The sequence below is a fragment of the Lycorma delicatula genome, chromosome 2, assembly GCF_047948215.1.
Source record: "Lycorma delicatula isolate Av1 chromosome 2, ASM4794821v1, whole genome shotgun sequence".
NCBI classification, from domain to species: Eukaryota; Metazoa; Arthropoda; class Insecta; order Hemiptera; family Fulgoridae; genus Lycorma; species Lycorma delicatula.
Window position 1 is genome coordinate 157,431,452 of NC_134456.1, and position 23,625 is coordinate 157,455,076.

The 23,625-nt window shown below is 30.9% G+C and overlaps 1 protein-coding gene across 5 annotated transcripts in view; it reads right to left on the reverse strand.

The window, feature by feature from the left end:
• The window catches only part of LUBEL (Linear Ubiquitin E3 ligase), a 220,522-nt gene that overhangs the window by 55,531 nt on the left and 141,366 nt on the right, over positions 1-23,625 (reverse strand). For all 5 annotated transcript variants that reach the window (XM_075356534.1, XM_075356537.1, XM_075356532.1 and 2 more), the window contains one exon: positions 13,635-13,724. In XM_075356534.1, coding sequence (XP_075212649.1) covers positions 13,635-13,724 — 90 coding nt within the window. The remainder of the gene's footprint in view (positions 1-13,634; positions 13,725-23,625) is intronic.

Here is a 23,625-nt window from a genome sequence, read left to right on the forward strand (position 1 = left end):
GCAGTATGAGCTAAGAAAATATAAAAAACAAATTCTCTTTGAAAAATTTCATGATTAAGGAATTTAAAGAAGTAATTTTCTCCGTCAGCAAGCTCTTTATTTTGCATTAGCTAAAGACAAATTTTTAATTTCCCAGATGGTTGCCAGAATTCAATAATGACAGAATATTTAAATAATAAGACATTAAAAGGCAAAACCATTCACAGAAATACTAAGTATTCAATGGAGATTTCTATGAAAATTAATAGTGAAATAGTTTCCTATCGTGCCTTCTTCTCTGAGCAAAATGTTACATATATCTGCCAATCGAACACTATGAAAAACAAGCAAGATTCCTCCCTACAATTGGTACTTTTATTTTATTCACCACAGGTCTAACTCTATAGTGAAAAAAATTACCTGTAAAGAAAACAATTGTAACTGGTATCTCAGATACTTTGTATACATCACAACAGTAAGGGCTGTCAAAAAAAGTAATAAAAAGATTAAAAGCTTTTTCTGTCATTAAACAAATAAATATGTTCACTGCTTTCATTCAGCAGGGAAAGGGAACAAGTATAATTTACTAGTACTACACTTGAGATGGGAGAATGCAAAAAATGCTTTCTAAATTTTTATAAAAATAAGTCATGTAAAAGAATTTAATTCACAGTAATATTAATAGTTTATTTTTCTTTATACAATTATAGTTTTGATTTACAATCTAAGAAATAATTATGTATTTCTGAGTTTATCAGAAATAGATTTTAAAAAATAATCAATGTAAAATAAAATAGGGAACGAGAGCCTCTCTTTATATTCTATAGTCCACATATGTAAGAGCATGTAGCTGCTGGTGTAATTTTCTTTTCTTATTTTTTTTATTAATAAAAATTAATAATGGATCAATATGAAGCTTCTTAAAACAAAATATCTAAAATGGGGGCATGTTATAACAAGAAAAGTTAAATAGAAAAATAATCTTTTCCTTAAATTAATTTTTCAGGCTGCCTGCAGATGCTTAAATATAAAATATAAATACAACCATTTTATCAAAATGATATGAACGATCTACGAGAAATCAAATTTTGGAAATAGTATTTTTACAAAATGAAGAACTTTTTATTTAAAGAAAAAAATAATTAAATAATTGACTAGCTAAATATGTGGGAATTGTATTTCTAGCACTTGTTTTCATAACTATTTCGTATCGGTGATCACCATTAATGAAGATTAATAATAACAATGAAAAAAAAGTTTAACATTTTTCAAAGATCTCAAAACATTAACTTTTACTGCTTTCAATAACTCTGACAAGATTAAAACTAATTTTAAAATATTTAATTTGGTTAAAAAAAGTTTATTATTGTCGTACTGGTTAATAAAAGTAAGTTTTAAATAATTTTTTGAAAATTGTTTATACAAGCTAAGTAGTGTGATTGCATCATGTTTTTTCTTTGCCTTTGATTGTTTTACTCCATTAAATAGGCATAATATGCAGTTACTTTTAGTTTCTGGTCATATTGAAAGTGATTATACTTACACAAAAATTTACCAAGTTTCATAAAAATGATATAATTTCCTACTTACACATACCAGTTCAACATTTTTATTTTTTGTATTATGTACATATAATTCTATGGGAATTATATATACAGTTATATATATCTAATACGTTTTAACATTTAAAAATATGAATTTCCTTTTAACATCCATCGATATTACAAATTTTACAATTTAACTTTTGAGTTGGAGTTGGATGAATCGACTAATATAACTGGCTAATAAATGGAAACATACCTATTTATTAGAAATGGTGTGTATAAAGCATTGTTTCCCACAGACAGGAACCATTAATTTGTTGTTTGGGGGCACTGTCACAGCCATTATTATGACTGATGCATGTAAAACATCTGAGGTAGAAATATCTCTAATCAAGAGTTGCTTTCTTGAGGATAAATAGTGTTTGCTCTATTTTTATTTATTTATTCTCTTATAACATGAAAATACTTGTACATTGAGCAAGCTTAACATAATGTCCATATAAACTAAGTTTGTGCATAGACATAAAAGATGAATAAAACTAAATTTTATAAACAGAAATTTTATAAGCATTAAAGATAAGGCTAGAATAATATAATGACTAAAATACAATTGAAAAATGATTGACTTTAAAAAAAAACCAAGGTACATGCAACAATACTGTCATTTATATGATTAATGCTGTTTATACATTGTAATACTATTATACGAGGTGTGTCTATTTGAAATCAGTATCAAATATATTATAGATTCAGTTAATATTCCTGTATCAAACAAAAAACAAAATTTTGTTGCGTAATATATAATAATAAAACAGCACATCAATATCTAAAATTATCAAAAAAACACTATCAAACTATAATAAAAAAAAATTATACAAAATAATAATATATTTATATATATTATGTATTTAATTTCTCTGCTTGGAGCGGTCATGAACTGTTTAATGTAAAATTTCATTCATGTGCATAATAGTTTTATTTTGTAGTCTAAAGTCTAATGGGGCTTATAGTGTTTATTGATAATGCTCAATTGTATAATTTTGACTAATGTGTCATTTATTCATCAGTCTAATGTGACTTGTATTTTTGATATTCAAAAAATGTCTAATATGACAAAATTTAACAACTCAAGAAGAATATGTTTTAGTTCATTTCATCATCTCAACCAGCATTTCAAAATACAGTCCATACTCGCTCTACAACTTAACAGAATCAATAGGTCTATCAATATTTGTTATTAATGATAATTAAAATAACTGAGGTTAGTTAGATCTTAGAATTTTGAAAATCAAAATGATCAAGTAAAAAATATTATTATTAGCTACACTCAGTATAATTAATCAAGAGGGCTATCCAGAAAGTAATCTACTTTTGCTGTTATTTATGAACGTGTGGGGAGTAACAACACCATTCATTTTGATCATGGCTAGCCTGATTCAGTATGCATTGTGCTGGACTAAGTGAAGAAATGTGACGTGTCTTGTTGATTTTTTACAAGCACATGTGTGCTGTTATAGAAAATCCCGCCAGCTGTGAAGCGAGATTAGTTATTACAGCATTTCTCACACTATGATCCATGGACCACAAGTGGTCTTTGAGGTCTGCCCTTGTGGTCCTTCAAAAAAGACAGAAGAAAAATAAAATTCAAATGAATTTGTAAATGAATCACACTACACCTGAAAACCTCAGAGACTGGAAATTACACATGGCAAACATCTTTAACTTTTTCTGCCAATACTGACATTTTATGAATTTTATTTTTCTACCTGCCTACTGACTACCTACTCTACTCTCAGTAACAAAAGAGGGATTTAAAGCACTATGATCATGGTGCTTTTCACCATCCTTTTCCTGTACTTGCCGTGCCTATAACCCGGCCAGGGACCACCTGGATCCATAACAGTGGACCAAAGAACTGAATCTTCTTTTCATGTACTTATGATTTTCTTAATAGTTTTACAGTACCCAGTCTAAGTAAGCTATCTGAACACTGAAATGGTTACGAATGTCACATACCAATAATAGAACATGCCAAATTGCACTTTTATTGTTGTCAATTGAGCACATTTCTGCCTTAAATTTTTTTAATTTCTGTTTTTCCAGATGATGGCATGAGAAATTCTAGACTCTGCCTGTTTTAAAATCCGTGTGAATCAGATCCAGAAGTTCAAATTACAATACTTTTCTAATTCTATCTTTTGTAATCAGTCCAAGTAACTTATAACAAATTCTGCGCACTGTTGATTTGATGCTTGTCTGTTAGCAGTTAGTTATTTGAGATCTTTCTTATGTGGTATACAGTAGTAGGGTCTATTATACATAATGGAAAACTGGCTTCGATCCAGATCTTTGAAAAGGAAGAAACATGATGATATACTTCATTTATGCAATGGTAATAGTTCAGAAGCTGTGTGTGAAGATATTAATATCAGTGATTCTAGTGCCATTAAGGAAATATCTATTGTAGGTGTTTAAAGAAAAAAAAATTATAAAAATGACAAGAGTATTTAGAACTTGCATTTAATTGATATGGCAGCATAATGAAACAAAACATTGTTTTGGTTTGAAGTGGGTTACAGACTACTTTCAAATGAGTGCATGAAACCCGCAAAATTAAAACGGCACTTATACATGAAACATGCATGTGTAAAAGTAAACCTGTCAAATTTTTTCAACAGGAAATGAATAAAGAAATGACAGTTGTTTGTAATATAGGTTCGGCAACTAAAAAGTCCTTAGAAACTTCCTATATTACAAGTCTTCATATTGTAAGGGCGGCTCACCTTATTCTATAAGTGAGATCTTAATACTTAAAGTGGCAAAAGATATAGTTAAAACAATGTTTAGTGAAAGATTATCCAAGGACATTGATTTAATATCACTCTCAAACAATATAGTTATACATCAAATCAATGACATGGTTAACAATGTAGAATCTAAACTTATCAGTACAAGAAAAGAAAGTCTATTTTATTCACTTCAGATAGATGAGATAACAGATGTTTCAAATGATGCACACATGATTTGTTATGTGAGATGCAAGTTTAACAATGCTATTCATGACGATATGTTATTTTTAATGACTTTACTAAATTGTATTACTGGAGAACAAATTTTTAAAGTTCTTAATGAATACATGCAACAGTATGAAATTGATTGGAAAAAAGGGTAGGTATTTGTTCAGATGGGGCTTGTGTGCTATAGTGGCGTTGTAGCTAACATCAGAGAGTGGCTCCTGATTTTAGCAAGACCCATTGCTTCATTCACAGGGAGGCCTTGGCGGCAAAAGGTATATCATCTAAATTTAAAAGTGTAAGACCAACTTTATTAAGGCAAGACCTCTGAATAACAGAATATTTTCATTACTTTGCAATGACATGTGTAGCGAGCACAAACAGCTTTTTCTTCATTCTGCACATCACTGAATTTCACGGGATAAGGTACTCGCAAGGCTCTTTGAATTAAGACAGGAAGTACTGTTATTTGTACACAAAATTTATGAAAATTTTATGTCATTTTTTGCTGATGACATTTGCCTAAGTACACTGGCAAATTTTTCAGATGTACTTTCATATTTTCATTGCACAGAACAGTGATCATGAAAAAATAAAGTGGTTTGAGAGGAAACCTGGTTAGTGGATCAGTTGTGTAAAACAGAGGGATTTTTCCCTTTTTCCAATCCTAGTTTTTTTTAGTTGAATATGATCTTGTTATTAAAAAAGAGTTGTACAGTGACATATGTTTACATCTCGAAACTCTGTGGTCAGAATTTGAAACTTATTTTCCAAGTAAATATGGCGAATTTTCACATGTTCATGATCCTTTTTATTGTGATAATGAAAATAACAAACTTTTATTGAATGAAAGAGAACAGTTAATTGAACTCTCTAATGAAACCAGACTTAAATTGAAATACCAGCAGAAGGTATGGTTAATTTTTGGACCTCATCACCAATGAAAGGATAATATAGTGAACTGAACAATGGTGTTTTACCAGTTTACAATTCAGTTTCATTCTACCATCTGTGTGAGAAAGGGTTTCCATTACTAACTCAAATAAAAACAAAGTTCTGAAATCGAATTGATATATGTGATGATCTCCGACTTAAGCTTACCAGCATACAATCAGGTATAAAACTATATTGCAAGAATCAGTAAGCTTATCAATCTAATTAATGTGAGTACCAACATTTATTATTTATTGAGTTAATAGGTTAAAGATTATCCAAACTGTATTAGGTTTGAATTATTAAAAAACGAATATGAATTATCTTCTATTAACTTAATTACTTTATACTTGTCGGAGAATAAAGTACAGTGGAGTATCTTCCGACAAAACGATGAGAATATTCTTTAGAATATCGGTATTTTTAGTAGTTTTAAGAAATGTACTATTACTTGTAATATTTTGTAAAATAAGGTTTAAATTGTTTTATTGCGGTAGACTTAGGCCTAGGTAGGCACATGGTTGTCAACGTAGTCGGGATCCCAGGACGATAGGGGTATCATAAAATTAATAAGGAAAAGGAAATATGCAGTAGGTATATTATTTGAGAATATGGAGAAAGGGTAGTCTTGCTTTGGAACCCAGATCGAACAGACGTCCTGGTGATCGCGAATTCGTTATTTCCCTGAGCCTCGGTCTATCGCAAGTTGTTTTAGTATTGTTTGAGTTCTAAATTAAATTAATCTTATATTATGATTCGTGTACTGCTGAGTTATTGATGGGTGATAGTTATCATTTGTAATTGTTTCATTGTACGAGTTGTCTACTCATTTTTATTGGTTGAGCTTTATTATAGTCTTATATATTCTCCACTTGTAATAATAAAAGTGAGTGAAACACAAAACGTTGAATCCCTGACAAATCTCCTCGCCTCTCCGATATACTAATATAAAATAAATTGAATTAAGTGAATTTTAATTAATTAATTTTGTTTTAAAATATAGCAAGTATAATAGTATTAAAATATGCTGAAAAAATCTGATGAGGACACCACATGACTTCCTTGTACACCTATAAGTTACATACACACATTTAAAAAAAATAAAAAGTACCTAAAATTTTATTTCATTAATAACTTCTGATATTTTTTCATTGTTATTATTAAATTATTATTTATTGTAGAACTTTTTTTACAATCAGAGATTAACAATTATTAATAAAGTAATATATTTAAATTAAAAAAAAAAGAAAAAAAAGTTAAATGAAAAAAGGAGATGATGTCTGATTCGACCCGATGTGCCTTTATTTGGCTATAACTCTGGAATCAATGAAAATAAGTACCACTTATGATATATTGTTGAAAAGCTCTCAATGATGGTTTATTACTGCAGTTAAAGTCCAAAATCCAATTTTTTTTGGATTTCAGGCTTTTTTGGACACTTTTGGTTCAGTCAATTGCAATCAAAAGGGGAGGTGCACAACTAGGTGTTACAACAGTCCTAAATTCAAAATTTCAACATCCTACAGTTAATTGCTTTTGAGTTATATGAGATACATATGTAGATACAGACATCATGCTGACATCTGAAATCCAACATATTTCATGATCACAATACTTCCTTTACTTCATACAAGGATGTAAAAATGATAGATTTGCTTTTTAAGGGAACAAGAATAAGGCGGTTTGCAGAACTGTTCTGACTTATAAGTGGTTTCCACTTCAAAAATGTTTGAGAAACAATGATTAAGATTTCTTTTGGCAGAAAACTACAAATCCACTGAGATTTATTAAGAACTTTTTTTTTTTTTTTGTCTTCAGTCATTTGACTGGTTTGATGCAGCTCTCCAAGATTCCCTATCTAGTGCTAGTCGTTTCATTTCAGTATACCCTCTACATCCTACATCCCCAACAATTTGTTTTACATACTCCAAACGTGGCCTGCCTACACAATTTTTCCCTTCTACCTGTCCTTCCAATATTAAAGCGACTATTCCAGGATGCCTTAGTATGTGGCCTATAAGTCTGTCTCTTCTTTTAGCTATATTTTTCCAAATGCTACTTTCTTCACCTATTTGCCGCAATACCTCTTCATTTGTCACTTTATCCACCCATCTGATTTTTAACATTCTCCTATAGCACCACATTTCAAAAGCTTCTAATCTTTTTTTCTCAGATACTCCGATTGTCCAAGTTTCACTTCCATATAAAGCGACACTCCAAACATACACTTTCAAAAATCTTTTCCTGACATTTAAATTCATTTTTGATGTAAACAAATTATATTTCTTACTGAAGGCTCGTTTAGCTTGTGCTATTCGGCATTTTATATCGCTCCTGCTTCGTCCATCTTTAGTAATTTTACTTCCCAAATAACAAAATTCTTCTACCTCCATAATCTTTTCTCCTCCTATTTTCACATTCAGTGGTCCATCTTTGTTATTTCTACTACATTTCATTACTTTTACTTTGTTCTTGTTTATTTTCATGAGATAGTTTTTGCGTAGGACTTCATCTATACCATTCATTGTTTCTTCTAAATCCTTTTTACTCTCGGCTAGAATTACTATATCATCAGCAAATCGTAGCATCTTTATCTTTTCACCTTGTACTGTTACTCCGAATCTAAATTGTTCTTTAACATCATTAACTGCTAGTTCCATGTAAAGATTAAAAAGTAACGGCGATAGGGAACATCCTTGTCGGACTCCCTTTCTTATTAGGGCTTCTTTCTTATGTTCTTCAATTGTTATTGTTGCTGTTTGGTTCCTGTACATGTTAGCAATTGTTCTTCTATCTCTGTATTTGAACCCTAATTTTTTTAAAATGCTGAACATTTTATTCCAGTCTACGTTATCGAAAGCCTTTTCTAGGTCTATAAACGCCAAGTATGTTGGTTTGTTTTTCTTTAATCTTCCTTCTACTATTAATCTGAGGCCTAAAATTGCTTCCCTTGTCCCTATACTTTTCCTGAAACCAAATTGGTCTTCTCCTAACACTTCTTCCACTCTCCTCTCAATTCTTCTGTATAAAATTCTAGTTAAGATTTTTGATGCATGACTAGTTAAACTAATTGTTCTGTATTCTTCACATTTATCTGCCCCTGCTTTCTTTGGTATCATAACTATAACACTTTTTTTGAAGTCTGATGGAAATTCCCCATTTTCATAAATATTACACACCAGTTTGTATAATCTATCAATCGCTTCCTCACCTGCACTGCGCAGTAATTCTACAGGTATTCCGTCTATTCCAGGAGCTTTTCTGCCATTTAAATCTTTTAATGCTCTCTTAAATTCAGATCTCAGTATTGTTTCTCCCATTTCATCCTCCTCAACTTCCTCTTCTTCCTCTATAACACCATTTTCTAATTCATTTCCTCCGTATAACTCTTCAATATATTCCACCCATCTATCGACTTTACCTTTCGTATTATATATTGGTGTACCATCTTTGTTTAACACATTATTAGATTTTAATTTATGTACCCCAAAATTTTCCTTAACTTTCCTGTATGCTCCGTCTATTTTACCAATGTTCATTTCTCTTTCCACTTCTGAACACTTTTCTTTAATCCACTCTTCTTTCGCCAGTTTGCACTTCCTGTTTATAGCATTTCTTAATTGCCGATAGTTCCTTTTACTTTCTTCATCACTAGCATTCTTATATTTTCTACGTTCATCCATCAGCTGCAATATATCGTCTGAAACCCAAGGTTTTCTACCAGTTCTCTTTATTCTGCCTAAGTTTTCTTCTGCTGATTTAAGAATTTCCTTTTTAACATTCTCCCATTCTTCTTCTACATTTTCTACCTTATCTTTTTTACTCAGACCTCTTGCGATGTCCTCCTCAAAAATCTTCTTTACCTCCTCTTCCTCAAGCTTCTCTAAATTCCACCGATTCATCTGACATCTTTTCTTCAGGTTTTTAAACCCCAATCTACATTTCATTATCACCAAATTATGGTCGCTATCAATGTCTGCTCCAGGGTAAGTTTTGCAGTCAACGAGTTGATTTCTAAATCTTTGCTTAACCATGATATAATCTATCTGATACCTTGCAGTATCGCCTGGCTTTTTCCAAGTGTATATTCTTCTATTATGATTTTTAAATTGGGTGTTGGCAATTACTAAATTATACTTCGTGCAAAACTCTATAAGTCGGTCCCCTCTTTCATTCCTTTTGCCCAGCCCGTATTCACCCACTATATTTCCTTCCTTGCCTTCTCCAATGCTTGCATTCCAATCTCCAACTATTATTAAATTTTCATCTCCTTTTACGTGTTTAATTGCTTCATCAATCTCTTCGTATACACACTCTACCTCATCATCATCATGGGCGCTTGTAGGCATATAGACGTTAACAATCGTTGTCGGTTTAGGTTTTGATTTTATCCTTATTACAATGATTCTATCGCTATGCGTTTTGAAATACTCCACTCTCCTCCCTATCTTCTTGTTCATCACGAAACCTACTCCTGCCTGCCCATTATTTGACGCTGAGTTAATTACTCTAAAATCACCTGACCAAAAGTCGCCTTCCTCTTCCCACCGAACCTCACTAATTCCTACTATATCCACATTTGTCCTACCCATTTCCTTTTTTAAATTTTCTAGCCTACCAACCTTTTTTAAGCTTCTAACATTCCACGCTCCGACTCGTATAATGTTATTTTTTAATTTTCTGGTGACCCCTTCCTTAGTAGTCCCCACCCGGAGATCCGAACGGGGGACTAGTTTACCTCCGGAATATTTTACCAAGGAAGGCGCCTCCATCTTTCTATATGAAAATGCAGAGCCCCATTTTCTTGGAAAAAAAGCAGCTGTAGTTTTCCATTGCTTTCAGCTGCGCAGTACTCAGAGGACTGAGTGATGTTGATACGGCCGTTTAAGTCGTCCTGATTCACGCCCCTAACAACTACTGAAAGAGCTGCTGCCCTCTTTCAGGAATCATTCCTTAGTCTGGCTCTCAACAGATACCTCTCCGATATGGTTGCACCTTCGGTCCAGCTACTCTGTATCCCTGAGCACTCAAGCCCCCTCACCAACGGCAAGGTTTCATGATTCATAGAGGAGGAGATTAAGAACTATATGATGTTTATGGCAATGTGGACTACTGTTCTGTCAGATGAACTGGTAACGAAAGTTGATGAAAAAATTTACACTAATAACTGCTTTACAATTACAGAACTTTCATTTCAGTTTCCAGAAATTTCATACAGTTTTTTTACATGAAGTTGTGATGAAGAAGGTGGGCTACCATAAGTTTGTGATGGGTGGGTTCTGAAACTTCTTTCAAAAGAATAGTTTGCTGGGACAGACAAGGGGTAATTTTTGTTGAATTCAAGAAAAGTGTGCTACAATAAATACAAAAGTGTATTGCGAGATCCTAAAAAGCTACAGAGAGCACTCCAAAACAAGCAATGCAGCATGTTGACTTCTGAGATTTTCCTTATCCATAACAATACACATCAGCACACAGATCACTGTATTTAAAAACTTTTGAGAAAGTTTGGATGGCTAATTTTCAATCATTTAATGTACAGCCCAGATCTGGTACCTAGCCATTTGTTCACAGCATGAATAACTGGCTAGCAACTAAGCACTTTGATGACAGCTAAGCTTTGCTGATAACTAGGCATTTTAATGACGGCTCAGAAAGGTATCATTGAGTGGCTAAAAAAAACAGGCAGCAGAACATTTTGTTGAAGGGATACAAAAACTCATCCACACATATGACAAATTTATTTGACAACTATATACAAAAGTAGTTATAAAAGATGCATTTTCAAATTGTATATAACAAATTTTTCCCAACAGCTGATATTTTTTATACTAAAACATAGGTTACTTTCTGGATAGTCCTCATATATTAAACAAGACTTTCTCAAATATTTTTGAAAATGATGGTAACATGGCAAAAGGTCAATAATTTTCTTCAGAGATCCTGTACCTTTTTCCAATAAAAATTTAATAGTGGGATATTTGGAAATTCCAATAATTTTTTTATTTATTTACATACAATTACAGGCTGTCACTGAATTGAAACAACTGGAATGTTTTTTTTTTTGGATGATACACGAAATCATATAAAAAAATAAAAATAAAAATAAAGTCTTACTGAGATTTGAACTCTTTTTCCTAATTGGAGTAGGTGATTCATTGATAATGGATTCGAATATTTCAGTTCAAATATTGCAGTATCATCTGAGAATAATGAATTCTTATGTTTTAAACCACAAATTATTTTACATAGTTTTCAGTTATTTTCAGAACAAGAAACATTTAAATACCAGGTGTGTAAATATGAAACGGGAATTTGCCCATAGATGGCCCTAGCTGTCAATGTAGTTACCATCAAACCCTGGCGGCATTTTCTTTCTTTAACAGCTGATAAAGATTTTCAACTCTCAATACAATTTTTATACAACATCATAGTTTTAATTAGTGTTGAACATGTCGAGTTTTGTACCTATAAACTACAATTTGCGAAAAGCATTGATCTTCTGTTACCATTCAAAGAAAACTGCTGCAGAATCGCATTGAATGCTTGTCGAAGCTTATGGTGAGCATGCTCATTTTGAATTACAGTGCTCTGAATGGTTTAAAAAAAAAATAAATTCAAAAGTGGTGATTTTAATGTGAGAAACAAAGAACGTGGAAGACCACCGAAAATGTTTGAAGACAGCGAATTGCAAGCATTGATGGATGAGGATGATGCTCAAACATAACAACAACTTGCAAATCAATTAAATATAACACGAGAAGCCGTCTCTATATGTTTGAAAGCCATGGGAAAGATCCAGAAGATGGGAAAATGGGTTTCACATGAACTAAATGAAAAACAGCAAGAAAACTGAAAAACCACTTCCGAAGTGCTGCTCGCCAGGTACAAAGGAAAGTCATTTCTCCATCTAATTGTAAAAGGTAATGAAAAGTGGATATATTTCAAGAATCCTAAGCATAAAAGATCATGGCTTACTCCAGGCGAACCACTGACATTGATTTCAAGGCCAAATCACTATGGAAAGAACACAATGCTCTGTGTTTGGTGGATCAGAAGAGTGTGATCTATCATGAGCTGTTAAAACCTGGCGAAACCATTAATACTGAATGCTACAGACAACAAATGAACGATTTGAATCAAGCATTGTGTGAAAAATACCAGAATATCAAAAAAAGGGAAGACAAAGTGATTCTGCTTCATGACAATGCACCATCACATATAGCAAAACCGGTCAAGAAAACGATTTAAGCGTTCAGTTGGGAAATACTTTTGCATGCGGCTTACTCACCAGACTTGGCTCTGTCCAACTACTATTTATTTGCATTGATGGGACACGCACTTGCTGAGCAGTATTTTACTTCTTATAAAAATATACAAAAATTGCTTGATAACTGGTTTGCTTCGGAAGAACAACATTTTTTTGGTATGACATTCATAAATTTTCAGAAGGATGGGAAAATGTATAGCTAGCGATGGACAATATTTTGAATAAAATATTTTTTATCATTTTCATACAATAAACATGAATTTTCTATACACAAATTCAGGTTTCACATTTACACACCTGGTAAATATCTTTTTCATTTAATACAAAATAGAAAAGGATATAGAAGAATGAATAATAATATCAGGTTTTTATTAATTTCTATATAATATTAATTATAATGTTAGACAACTTGTTCAAGAATTATTGCATTATCATAGACAGTAACTTCATTGACTGTGTCTGAAATTCAACACGAGTTAATTATTGTTGTTTCATTCAATCTGCTCAGAACCACAGGCTTACTTCATACTTTCAAGATTGTTTGAGGGTCTGAAATTAATATACATGATACTTTACACACAGAATTCCAAAAAAAGTACTGAATCACCATATTATCATCAAATTATTATTAAATTCGTCAGAAAAGCATATTTTTCTTCTTTTACCCATTAATATATACTTTATTTGTGAGAATTGGATAATCATCATTTAAAATTGAAATCAAAGCTTGAATTTATAATCATTCTTTTAATGTCTATTAATAGCTTCTAACAAAGTTCTGAAATGTACTGAAAACAGCTGGCAGTGGAAGAAAGTTTTTTTATTAAATGGTTGGCATCAGTGTTAACAACTTTATCAGCATACAAATATAAGTCAATTGATCATTATACTTACTGGACGTCTGCAGCTGGCACAAGTTACAGACCGACAGTCTGGACACACTAACCTCTTCTGTCGAGGATTTGCAATGAAGCCTGATGAACACTAGAAAGTATAAAGAAACATTTATAAATTAATAATATTGTTTAGTTTTAAAGTAAAAGTTAAATTTCATTCTACTTTAATAATTTGTAAAATAATACATAATACAATTATTTGTATTAATGAGTAATAAGTATTCAGAGAATTCAGTCATTAACTTGTTTAATGGTTAATTCAATATTATTTAAAATGAGTAGTCATAACATATTAGCAGACTGTTATGAGCGTTTAAAATGGACTCTAGGACTTTAATTCTATCAGCATGTGTAAAACTATTCCTATGTAGATTTGAGTCGGAGGATTATGATTTAACTAATTTATGTTGATAGTAATTATTTATTTTTTTTATCTGCATCATTAATGCTAAGTTTTTTGTTTGTATTATTGACATTATCTTATTCAAAATTTTTGTGTTACTAAAAGTTTAATGCTTAACTTTATGATACTTCTGATCTCTGCATAATATTATAAGATATTTTTTATTTGGAGAGCAGATCTGTAATACATTTAGAGTAAATGCAAATTAATTCACAGAGAATTTTTTGTTTATTTCTATGTTGTGACTACACTGTTTGACCACACCCATTCTTTAAGTTGTCTGTGTAATGTGAGATTACTGTTCTTTCATTGTTTAGCAATTTTCATGATATAAAAAATGTTTTCTGAAAGTTTCAGTTTTTATTGAAAAATCATATTTTCTTTTTTTTTGTTCTGTGTCTTAAAATATATAATAATGGACGTAACTCCAAGAAAGCATTTGAAAATTGTTTCTCTTTCTGGGCTTACACACAACATATGACATGACAAACAACTTCTGAGTGTGGTGTTGGATTAGAAACAATGAATGAATGCTATTTTACAACAATTTAAAGAAGATGGTTCCTTTTCATCTTGAAAGAAAGGTGAATGTGGCTGTAAAAGAAAATAAACTCCAACACAGGATCGGTTATTAGTGAGAAAAAGTAAACTTGATCCAAAATTATCAGCTGTGGGCTTAGATCGAGAATTGGTAGCCAGTGGAACAGATTTACATAAGATAACATGTACACGCAGACTTTTGCTGCTGGAAGGGAAAGCTCATCGGCCAATTAAAAAATGGCTCTTAACACCAGCAATGTGAAAAAAAGCTCTTGTGTAACATGCTAACTGGAACAAAGAAGACTGAAAAAATGTTACGTTTTTTGGCAAATCACATTTTTATGTTTAGGAGAAAAAGGTTGCATATGTTAGAAAAGCATCAGATGAAAATACATCAGTGGCTCATATCCAACAATCAGTTAATATTCCCAAAAAACACTGAAAACGTTGAGGCTGTTTCACACTTGAAGACAAGACTTGAAGTTCATTACTTACAGTAAATTTTTTTAACACATCTATCAAAGTGATAGATATATGAAGAAGGAAAGGGTTGACACAACTTCAAAACAAATTCCCTTAAGGCAATTGAGTGTTCCAACAAGACTTGGCACCATATCATACTGCCAAAAAGGTGGAAAAAAATTTTCAAAGAATTAAACATTAAAGTGCTCCTGCGGCCAGGCAACTCCTAGACTTAAACACAATTGAAGATCTTTGGGCAATAGTCAAAAAATGACTTTCAAAATGAATTCTAAATAAAAATTGACTTAAAACAAATAATAATAATAATAATAATAATAATAAATAATAATAATATTATTATTAAAACAATAATATTGCTGTGGTTTCATGAGGAAGAAATTAAAGAAATTTGTATAGTACAATTGTTGAATTGATGCTAAGTCGTGTATGTTAAGAAGTTAACAATAAAGGAAGACAGTAATTACTAGATATTCACAAATTGTCAAGTATGATTTTTCCTAAATAAAGTTACTTTTTATTAAATAACATTTGTGTTCGGATTAATTTGCATGTTACTGTATGTACTATGTAATTTAAATTTGTATATCAAATTTTGTAAACAAATGAAAAGTGAATAATAACATAAATGTGTGCAGCCAAACAAAGATCTTTGTTACACACACTTTGTTTTAAGAAAACAGGTTATGTAACACACAGGTTGATTGTTATGACTATTAATTATGTATATTGTTTATGAGTATTTTATTATAATACTTTTTTTTAATTAAAATTCTTTAAAAAAAAACCTTAGGTCATATTTTCCAGCTTGTGACTAAAATATAAATTTGTTGATATTCTAACTTTAAATATTTCAACATACAAAAAAAGTGCCCAAACACTTTAAATACTGAAGCAATAAAAATGTTTACTATGCAAAAAGAACATCAGTATCATCTGACCAAATAATTAGTGTCTTACATTCATTAGGCTGGAAATTGTCACATACAAGTTTCAACATACTGAATGCTATTTCTTTCTGTGGACCCCTTTTCCAGTAGTTTCATTCCATAATAAAAATTTTACTTTTACTGATTTCATTTATAGAAAAGTTATAATAAGATATCAATCTTCGGTATACATAGAGGAATGGGTGAGAGTTGGACAAAATAGCATTTGTTACACCAACTCAAAGCATAATGTAATTAGGATTGGCTTTAGCTATTTCTTCTTCCCCTTTTAATGCTTTATAAATGCACCTAGTTTTGAAATACTATTTACTTTGATATTCAATATTCTTCATTTTCTGTAACATTCAACCTATTAAACAGTAAATCAAAATGTTTACAGATGTCACATCTGAAACATCAGTTTTTAATTGTAATAAAATGTTTTCCTCATTTCAACATTCACCATATGAATTGTTTCTCTACAAACAATCAAGATATTTCAGACAAAGATGATTGATTTTTCTCTTTAGTAATGACAGCTGCTGAGAAAATTAATTATTAATATGATTAAGAACTAGATTTTCAATGCCAATATTGATTTCAAGGCCAGTTGAGATAATTAACATATTCATCTTGAGAAGCAGAAATGGCATTCTTCATCTGCTTTTATAATGCCTCAATTCAGCTGCAAGAGATTTGAAATATTTCATATATTTTACAAATATCTTCATTTTCAATTTATTTTAATTTATTTGTTAAAGTTGAATCTGTGATCCCCTTTCTTCTTTGAACAGACTCTTTTAAATTCAAACATTTGGATAAAAATAGAGCCTACTCATCATATGATAAAATTTAATTTTACACAATTTTATTAGTTATCATAACTTTAATTCTTACAGACAGTTTTTTTTACAACTACACTTAAATTATTTTATGAAGGTTTTCTGTACTCTATACAGGAAATCTATATAGGAACTCTGCTCTATATAGGAACTCTATATAGGAAATTGCTCTGGATTAAACCCATCATGGTTGCTTCCAGAATGAACCATGCCAATAATGAAAAATACGACCTTCCTCAAATTGAAGGTTTTCTTACCTCTTTTATTTATATACTCCTTGCCAGCATTTGCCAATTGTTTTTGTTTTATGTCTTTTAACTCACTAAGATCTATTTTTTATTCATTTTGACTTGTTCATACAATTTGCGTTGACCAAAAAAATGATTAATCACTGACCGCCATAGATAAATAGAGATAAACATCTAACTCATTTAAAAATTAAATACTTATAATTTGTCAACAGTAAAGTTTATTAGGAAAACTACTGAAATTATATAAAACTAACATAACTGTAAAGAATTAAACATGATGAATGAAAAGCAGACAGACTTCTTCATCCAATGCTGACAGCACTCACCATACTGCAGAACACAATGAAATGTACACAGATCTTTGTTCTGCAATTTATAACTGTATTTTTTTTTTTTTTAAATCAAATCTTGCTATATCTTATATAACTGAATTAACTAATAAATAGAGAAAAATAAATCCCTATTCCATCAAAATATCAACCTTGATGATTTAATATAAATTATATATGTTTGGCTATATTTTTCAAAGGTAGAAAATGCTTTTAGAGAAGATTTCCATTATCTTTCGAAAGTAAAAAAAAATTAACATTTATTAATTCTTCTTTCACTTTAAAAGATTTCATTGCAGCTTCAGCAAGATGGGAAACTAATCCTCTTATAGCTGGCAGTTAGTACTATATATCTGGAACATCTCAAGACTAGCATCTTCATAACAGAAGACTGAATGTCAATGGCTGGCCACATTAAATTAGGGCTCTTTCCTCTAGTGAAGGATGTTACTGAGGTCAGTAACATTAGTTACTGACAGTAACTTAGCTGTCAGTTCAATTTATATTAACAACATAAAAAAAGTATAAAAATTTCTTAATCTAATTCTAAAGGACAGCTTGAAAATATTGTGATGAGCAGGTGGTGGTGACAGATGATGAGGAACTGCCAGATCCTTGGAAATCCATCCTAAGACTAGTGAATGACAAAATGGAAAATCGATAGCTTATGGCTTCAAAAAAAGAAATATGATATATAAGAAAAACAAAAAGAAACCTGTAGGCAATCTTCTTTTAATCTACAGTTAATGATGATGGTTCCTTCACTAATTATTTATGAAAGAATAATCAATTTAGGTAGTAAAAGAAAGTTAGAAACTTCAAAATTACAACATAAGAAATAGAACAAGAAATCTTATGAAAATCCATAACACAACATTATTTGAATGTAAGGCCTGTGTTTTGCAGGGCCAAAATTCATGGAGATTATCATAACATTATTGTAGTCATGGCAGAAAAGGGATTGTCTTTTATAAAAAGGCAAATGCTGTTTTTAGTGAAAAATGTTTTTACTTCATTGAAGAATTGCTTTCCCACTCCAGTTATACAAGGTAAGTTACATATTTGTAGGTTTAGGATTAGACTTGCTTTTAACTTTTGATTCTCCTATATTTAGTACCAAGTCAACAGAGGATGGAAAACATATGCCTTAACTTCTTTTAAAGCTGGTACTCCCAGTGGAAGACGACCATGCAGCTGAATAATATATTAAATTTATGCTGCCTTTATTCATTTAATAGATTATCTTTATCAAACTTAGTGAATCTGTAAATTTAATTTGTTCAGTTTTACTCATGTGGATATTTATGAACAAAGTTTAAAATTTGGATGTTGTGATATACGAGGTGTGACAATATAGTAATGAGACTGATTTTTCTTTGCAAGATGTGGCAACCCTGCAGCTTGCGTAGGCACACAATCTTTGACCTTGGTCTATAAGCTACTTCTAGTCCAAGTAGCACATTGATGCAACTGCTCAGTCGTGAGTTGTGCTGTAATAAGTGAACACATGTTTGTGTCTCGTCACAGAAATGAAACCGCAAAATATTGCGCAATGGTATGCCATTTCTTTTTGCGTTAAATTGGGTGAAAACGCGACGACAACTTATGGTAAGCTTCAGAAGGCTTTTGGAGAGGAGGTTATGTCAAGAGCTCAAGTTTTTCGGTGGCATAAAATTTTTAGTGAAGGCAGAACGAATGTTGAAGATGAAGACCGCAGTGGACGACCATCAACCTCACAGACAGATGTCAACTTGACCAGGGTGCGTGAAATAGTACGATCTGATCGAAGATTATCCGTGATAATGATTGCAGAAGAACTCAACATCAATCGAGAAACGGTTCGTCTAATATTAACTGAAGATCTTGGTATGAGAAAGATTTGTGCAAAAATGGTCCCCAAAAATCTCACACAACAACAGCAAGAAACATGGAAAAATGTGGCAGCCGATCTGCTAGAGCAAATGGAATTCAATCCAGATTTGTTGAGCAGTGTTATCACTGGTGATGAAGGTTGGTTTTTTCAATACGATCCAGAGACAAAACACCAAAGTTCGCAATGGTGCTCAAAGGGATCACCCAGACCAAAAAAAGCTCGCATGTCAAAGTCAAAAGTGAAATGCATGCTTGTGTGCTTCTTTGATTCCAAGGGAATTGTTCATAAAGAGTGGGTGCCTCCTGGACAAACAGTTAACCAATATTTCTTCAAAGAAATTTTAGAAAGACTTCGTAAACGAGTTCTTCGTGTCCGTGCCAACAGTGCTAATAATTGGATTCTGCATCACGATAATGCGCCATCGCATACTGTTCTGTCAGTACAGCAATTTTTAACCTCAAAACAAATTTCAGTACTACCACAGCCACCTTATTCACCAGATATCGCTCCATGCGACTTTTTTCTATTTCCAAGAGTCAAAATGGCGGTCAAGGGACACCATTTTGAAACAACACAAGATGTCCAAAAAGCTGACGAGGGTCTTGGACGATATTACAGAAGATGAGTTCCAGAAATGTTACCATCAATGGCAGAAGCGCTGGAATAAGTGTGTGCAATCAGAGGGGAACTACTTTGAAGGAGACAACACTAAACATGACTAAAACGGTAAGCAACATTTTTTTTCACATCAGTCTCATTACTTTATTCCATTACTCATTACTTTACTTCATACTTTTATTTGTCGCACCTCGTATGTATGCTCTGTTTTATTAAGAGATTTGGAAAAGTTGATGCTACTGTGTATAGTGCCTGTATATGCTCTTTGTACTTGTATATGAATCTGTGTCCAGTCTGACTGATGTAATGTTACAATCGCTGTAGTTTAATTTTTATACTTTTAGATTGATGTATTTTATTAGTTTCCTGCTTGATCTTATGTTCAAGACACAAGGTCACATGGCAAGTTTCAAATATTTCTGAAAAGGAAGTAATTTTATTTTTGATGATATTTCAAATCATTTTTTTTAAAGATAAAACTACAATAAAATGTACAATTTTCACAATAAATACAGTAACATTTTACATCAGAAAATCTACCAAAAATTATGAATTCAACCCATAATCATAATGTAAATGAATACAGGTACTTTTTAAGGAGACCTCAAACTAATCATAAAGATACCTTATAAAAAATAATTCATAATGAAGTACGGATATTGTTTAATCATTTAGCAATTTTATTCCCTAATAAGTTGGCATCTAAAATATCAAGCCACCATACAGAAATATGTCCAACTTATCCCAGTCCTTATAATTTATATAAGAACAAAAAAGTCTTATAAGAATTCACCAAAGCCCAAACATAGCTGATGGTATCTTTTTAACAAATGACACCCTGTAATAAAATGAAAAATATTATGCTCTTCCTTATTACATAGAGAACAGTTTATATTATTATATCTGATTCATAGGTTGCAGTTTAGACTGATTAGCACAAACATCTCTTTCATAATCCATGTAATATCAGAAAATTTATCTAATGTATGAAATTGTTTTTATCTTCTAAACCATTTAGGTCTATAACATTTTACAATCTGAATGGTGCTTCAACCTGCACTATAAATTTTCTTTAAATCAATCTCTCATTACTTCCAACAATCTATCTGTCTCATCTTACCAGTTTAAAGTATTGTGGATTCACTGCATATCTGAATGCCAAGGCATACAATTCTCTATATCAAAAGAAATTATATTTTCATTGTATCAAATGTCATAATCGCACCAGTTTGATAATCTTTAGCACTTCAGAAATATAATTAAAATGTAATTTCAAAATGTATTCATGCAATGAGGCCTCATTATTTAGTTTGTTAAGAAGTATATAATTTGGATGTTATTTGGGAGTGAATAATTTCTTAATGAAAAAAATAATTAATCTTAATTTCTTAATGTTTTTTTTTTTAAATTGTATTATTTAAAAACCAAAACCTGTATGTTATATAAAAAATATATGCTCTAGCACAGATCTTAAATATGTATTTAGCTGACAAATTAATATTTTTATTTTTTATTATGTAATTCCAACCTATATTCAATCATGATCATGGGATTTAACAGTTTCTCTGGTAAGTGCCAGTCTACATTCAAAATAACAGTAAAACTTACCTCTGATATTTATTATTACTAACATGATCATCACTTTTCCATAATATGTCACTTTTCATTTTTTTCTTATCTTACCCCATTTTGATTTTCATTATTTTTTATTTATACAAATTGACTATAATTCCATAGCCCATACTACTTCTGCAAGTTATTATTAATCCTATACTGAAGCTTTGGAGGAATGGTCAGCCTATAAAATTATGTTAATGCATGTACAAATCCCTTATCCTTTTCTCTCCAGACCATCAAGGAAAAACACAAATATTGAACTGAGCACGCAGCCTTGTTTAAGACCCACTGCAGTATTACATTTTTTAGATGGATTATCTTTACACCATTTTCAATGACGCTTTTAATTTGCTCTGAAGGTCTAGATTCAAAAAATCATTTCCGTAAATGGTGCAGCATACTAAACTGGCTCAGTAAATAAAGAGTGACTGAATAACAAAAATAATTATAACTCAATATTCAGACTCAATTAAGTTACTGTTAGGTTTACTTTAATTTTTTAATTTATTAATGTTCCAGAAGCTTTTCATATCATATGTAGCATTAAGAGAATTTCAAAATTGACAAATCGTTGTCTTTAAAAAATATGTACATCTACTCAAGTCAGTAAATATATGGCCTAAAAACTAATATATAATTTATCTTAAACTATTAAGTATGTCATGTCTAATAAATAAACATGTAGTTACTGACTAATAGAAATATTGTGCTGAAGTAACAAATATAGTCTTAAGAAAAGATAAATATTAGTTTAAAAATTAATAAAAGGGTAGTCTAAAGTAAGTAGATGTGTAGTTTCATAGAGACATATCAGAACAGAAAATCTGTTCCTCGTATGTCTGAATTTTCCTTAAAAAACCTATTTTCCTTGCAAAGGAAAATACTACCTCACTACCACCAACAGAGACCTACTTTATTACTTTGTAGTATTTTTACTTTCGAGGCTATAGTGATATATACTGCTATAGCAGATATAGACATAACTGAAAAGTATATACATCAGTAAAAAATCTTAAAAAATTGTTTTTTTTTTTTGTTTTAGTTTTGTGCCTTAAACAAACATTAAAAAAAATTATGTTTAACAAAAAAAAATTTAAATAGATTGTTAGTAATCTAAAAGTGTTTTATTTCAATGTATTCTCAAGACCAAAAAATCTATTTTTTTTTCAAATGGATGTTTATGTGTATGTACATATTTATGTTGGGCTGTATTTGGCCTTATAACTCTGGACCCCGTTGACTGATTTTCTTCAAACTTGGTAGACAAGTACTACCTTCATGGTGAAAAAATGTAATGCATTTTTGCAAAAATTGGAAAAAGAAGGGGGGGATTGTTTTGGTTGAAATAAAATGAGTTAATGGCAGTTTTTTGCATCTGTATTTTCTAACTCAATAGGCCTTCAACAGTATAAACATTTTTCGCCTATCGCACTCCAATGGTCTGTGATAAAAAAAATATTTGTTTAATTTTTTTTTTTAATTTTTAATTGCTTTTAACTTTAAATCCATCTAGCATGTTTCTATTGCATTTAAAATTTAAAAATGTTAATCTTTTGTAAGCTCTTACTCTTTAGTATTTCTTGAAAAAAAAAATTAGCCAAAAATTTTCACTTCCTTTCTACAAAATGATAACTTGCTTATTCAGAGTTATGGATGTCTTTGTATTTTTTTAATGTTAAAATTTATTTTTTAATTTATTATCACCACTTAAAGATTATCTTCTTAAAAATTAATTTTACCTGAATATGTTTCCTTTTGAGTCAGGGAATCCCCCAAAATGAGAAATTCTTTTTTATAATTTCAAATTTTTAATCTTCAAAATGTATTTTGTTAAATGATATAGTTACTAAAATAATTTAATACCCCTCCCCTAATGGAGGAGCTCCCAAATTTAAAATAAAATTTAAAAAAATCTTTTTTTAAATTTTCAGAAAGTTTTTTTTAAAAATCGCATAACTTGACCGGTAACTGAGAAAGTTATGCAATTCATTGCTTGCCAGATTTTTTTTTATAGCTGTGCACTCCCAACATTATGGTAAAGATAGAAATGGCTCTGATTGTCACTTGTAGACTGATCACAGCCATGACAAATGATGTAGACAACTGT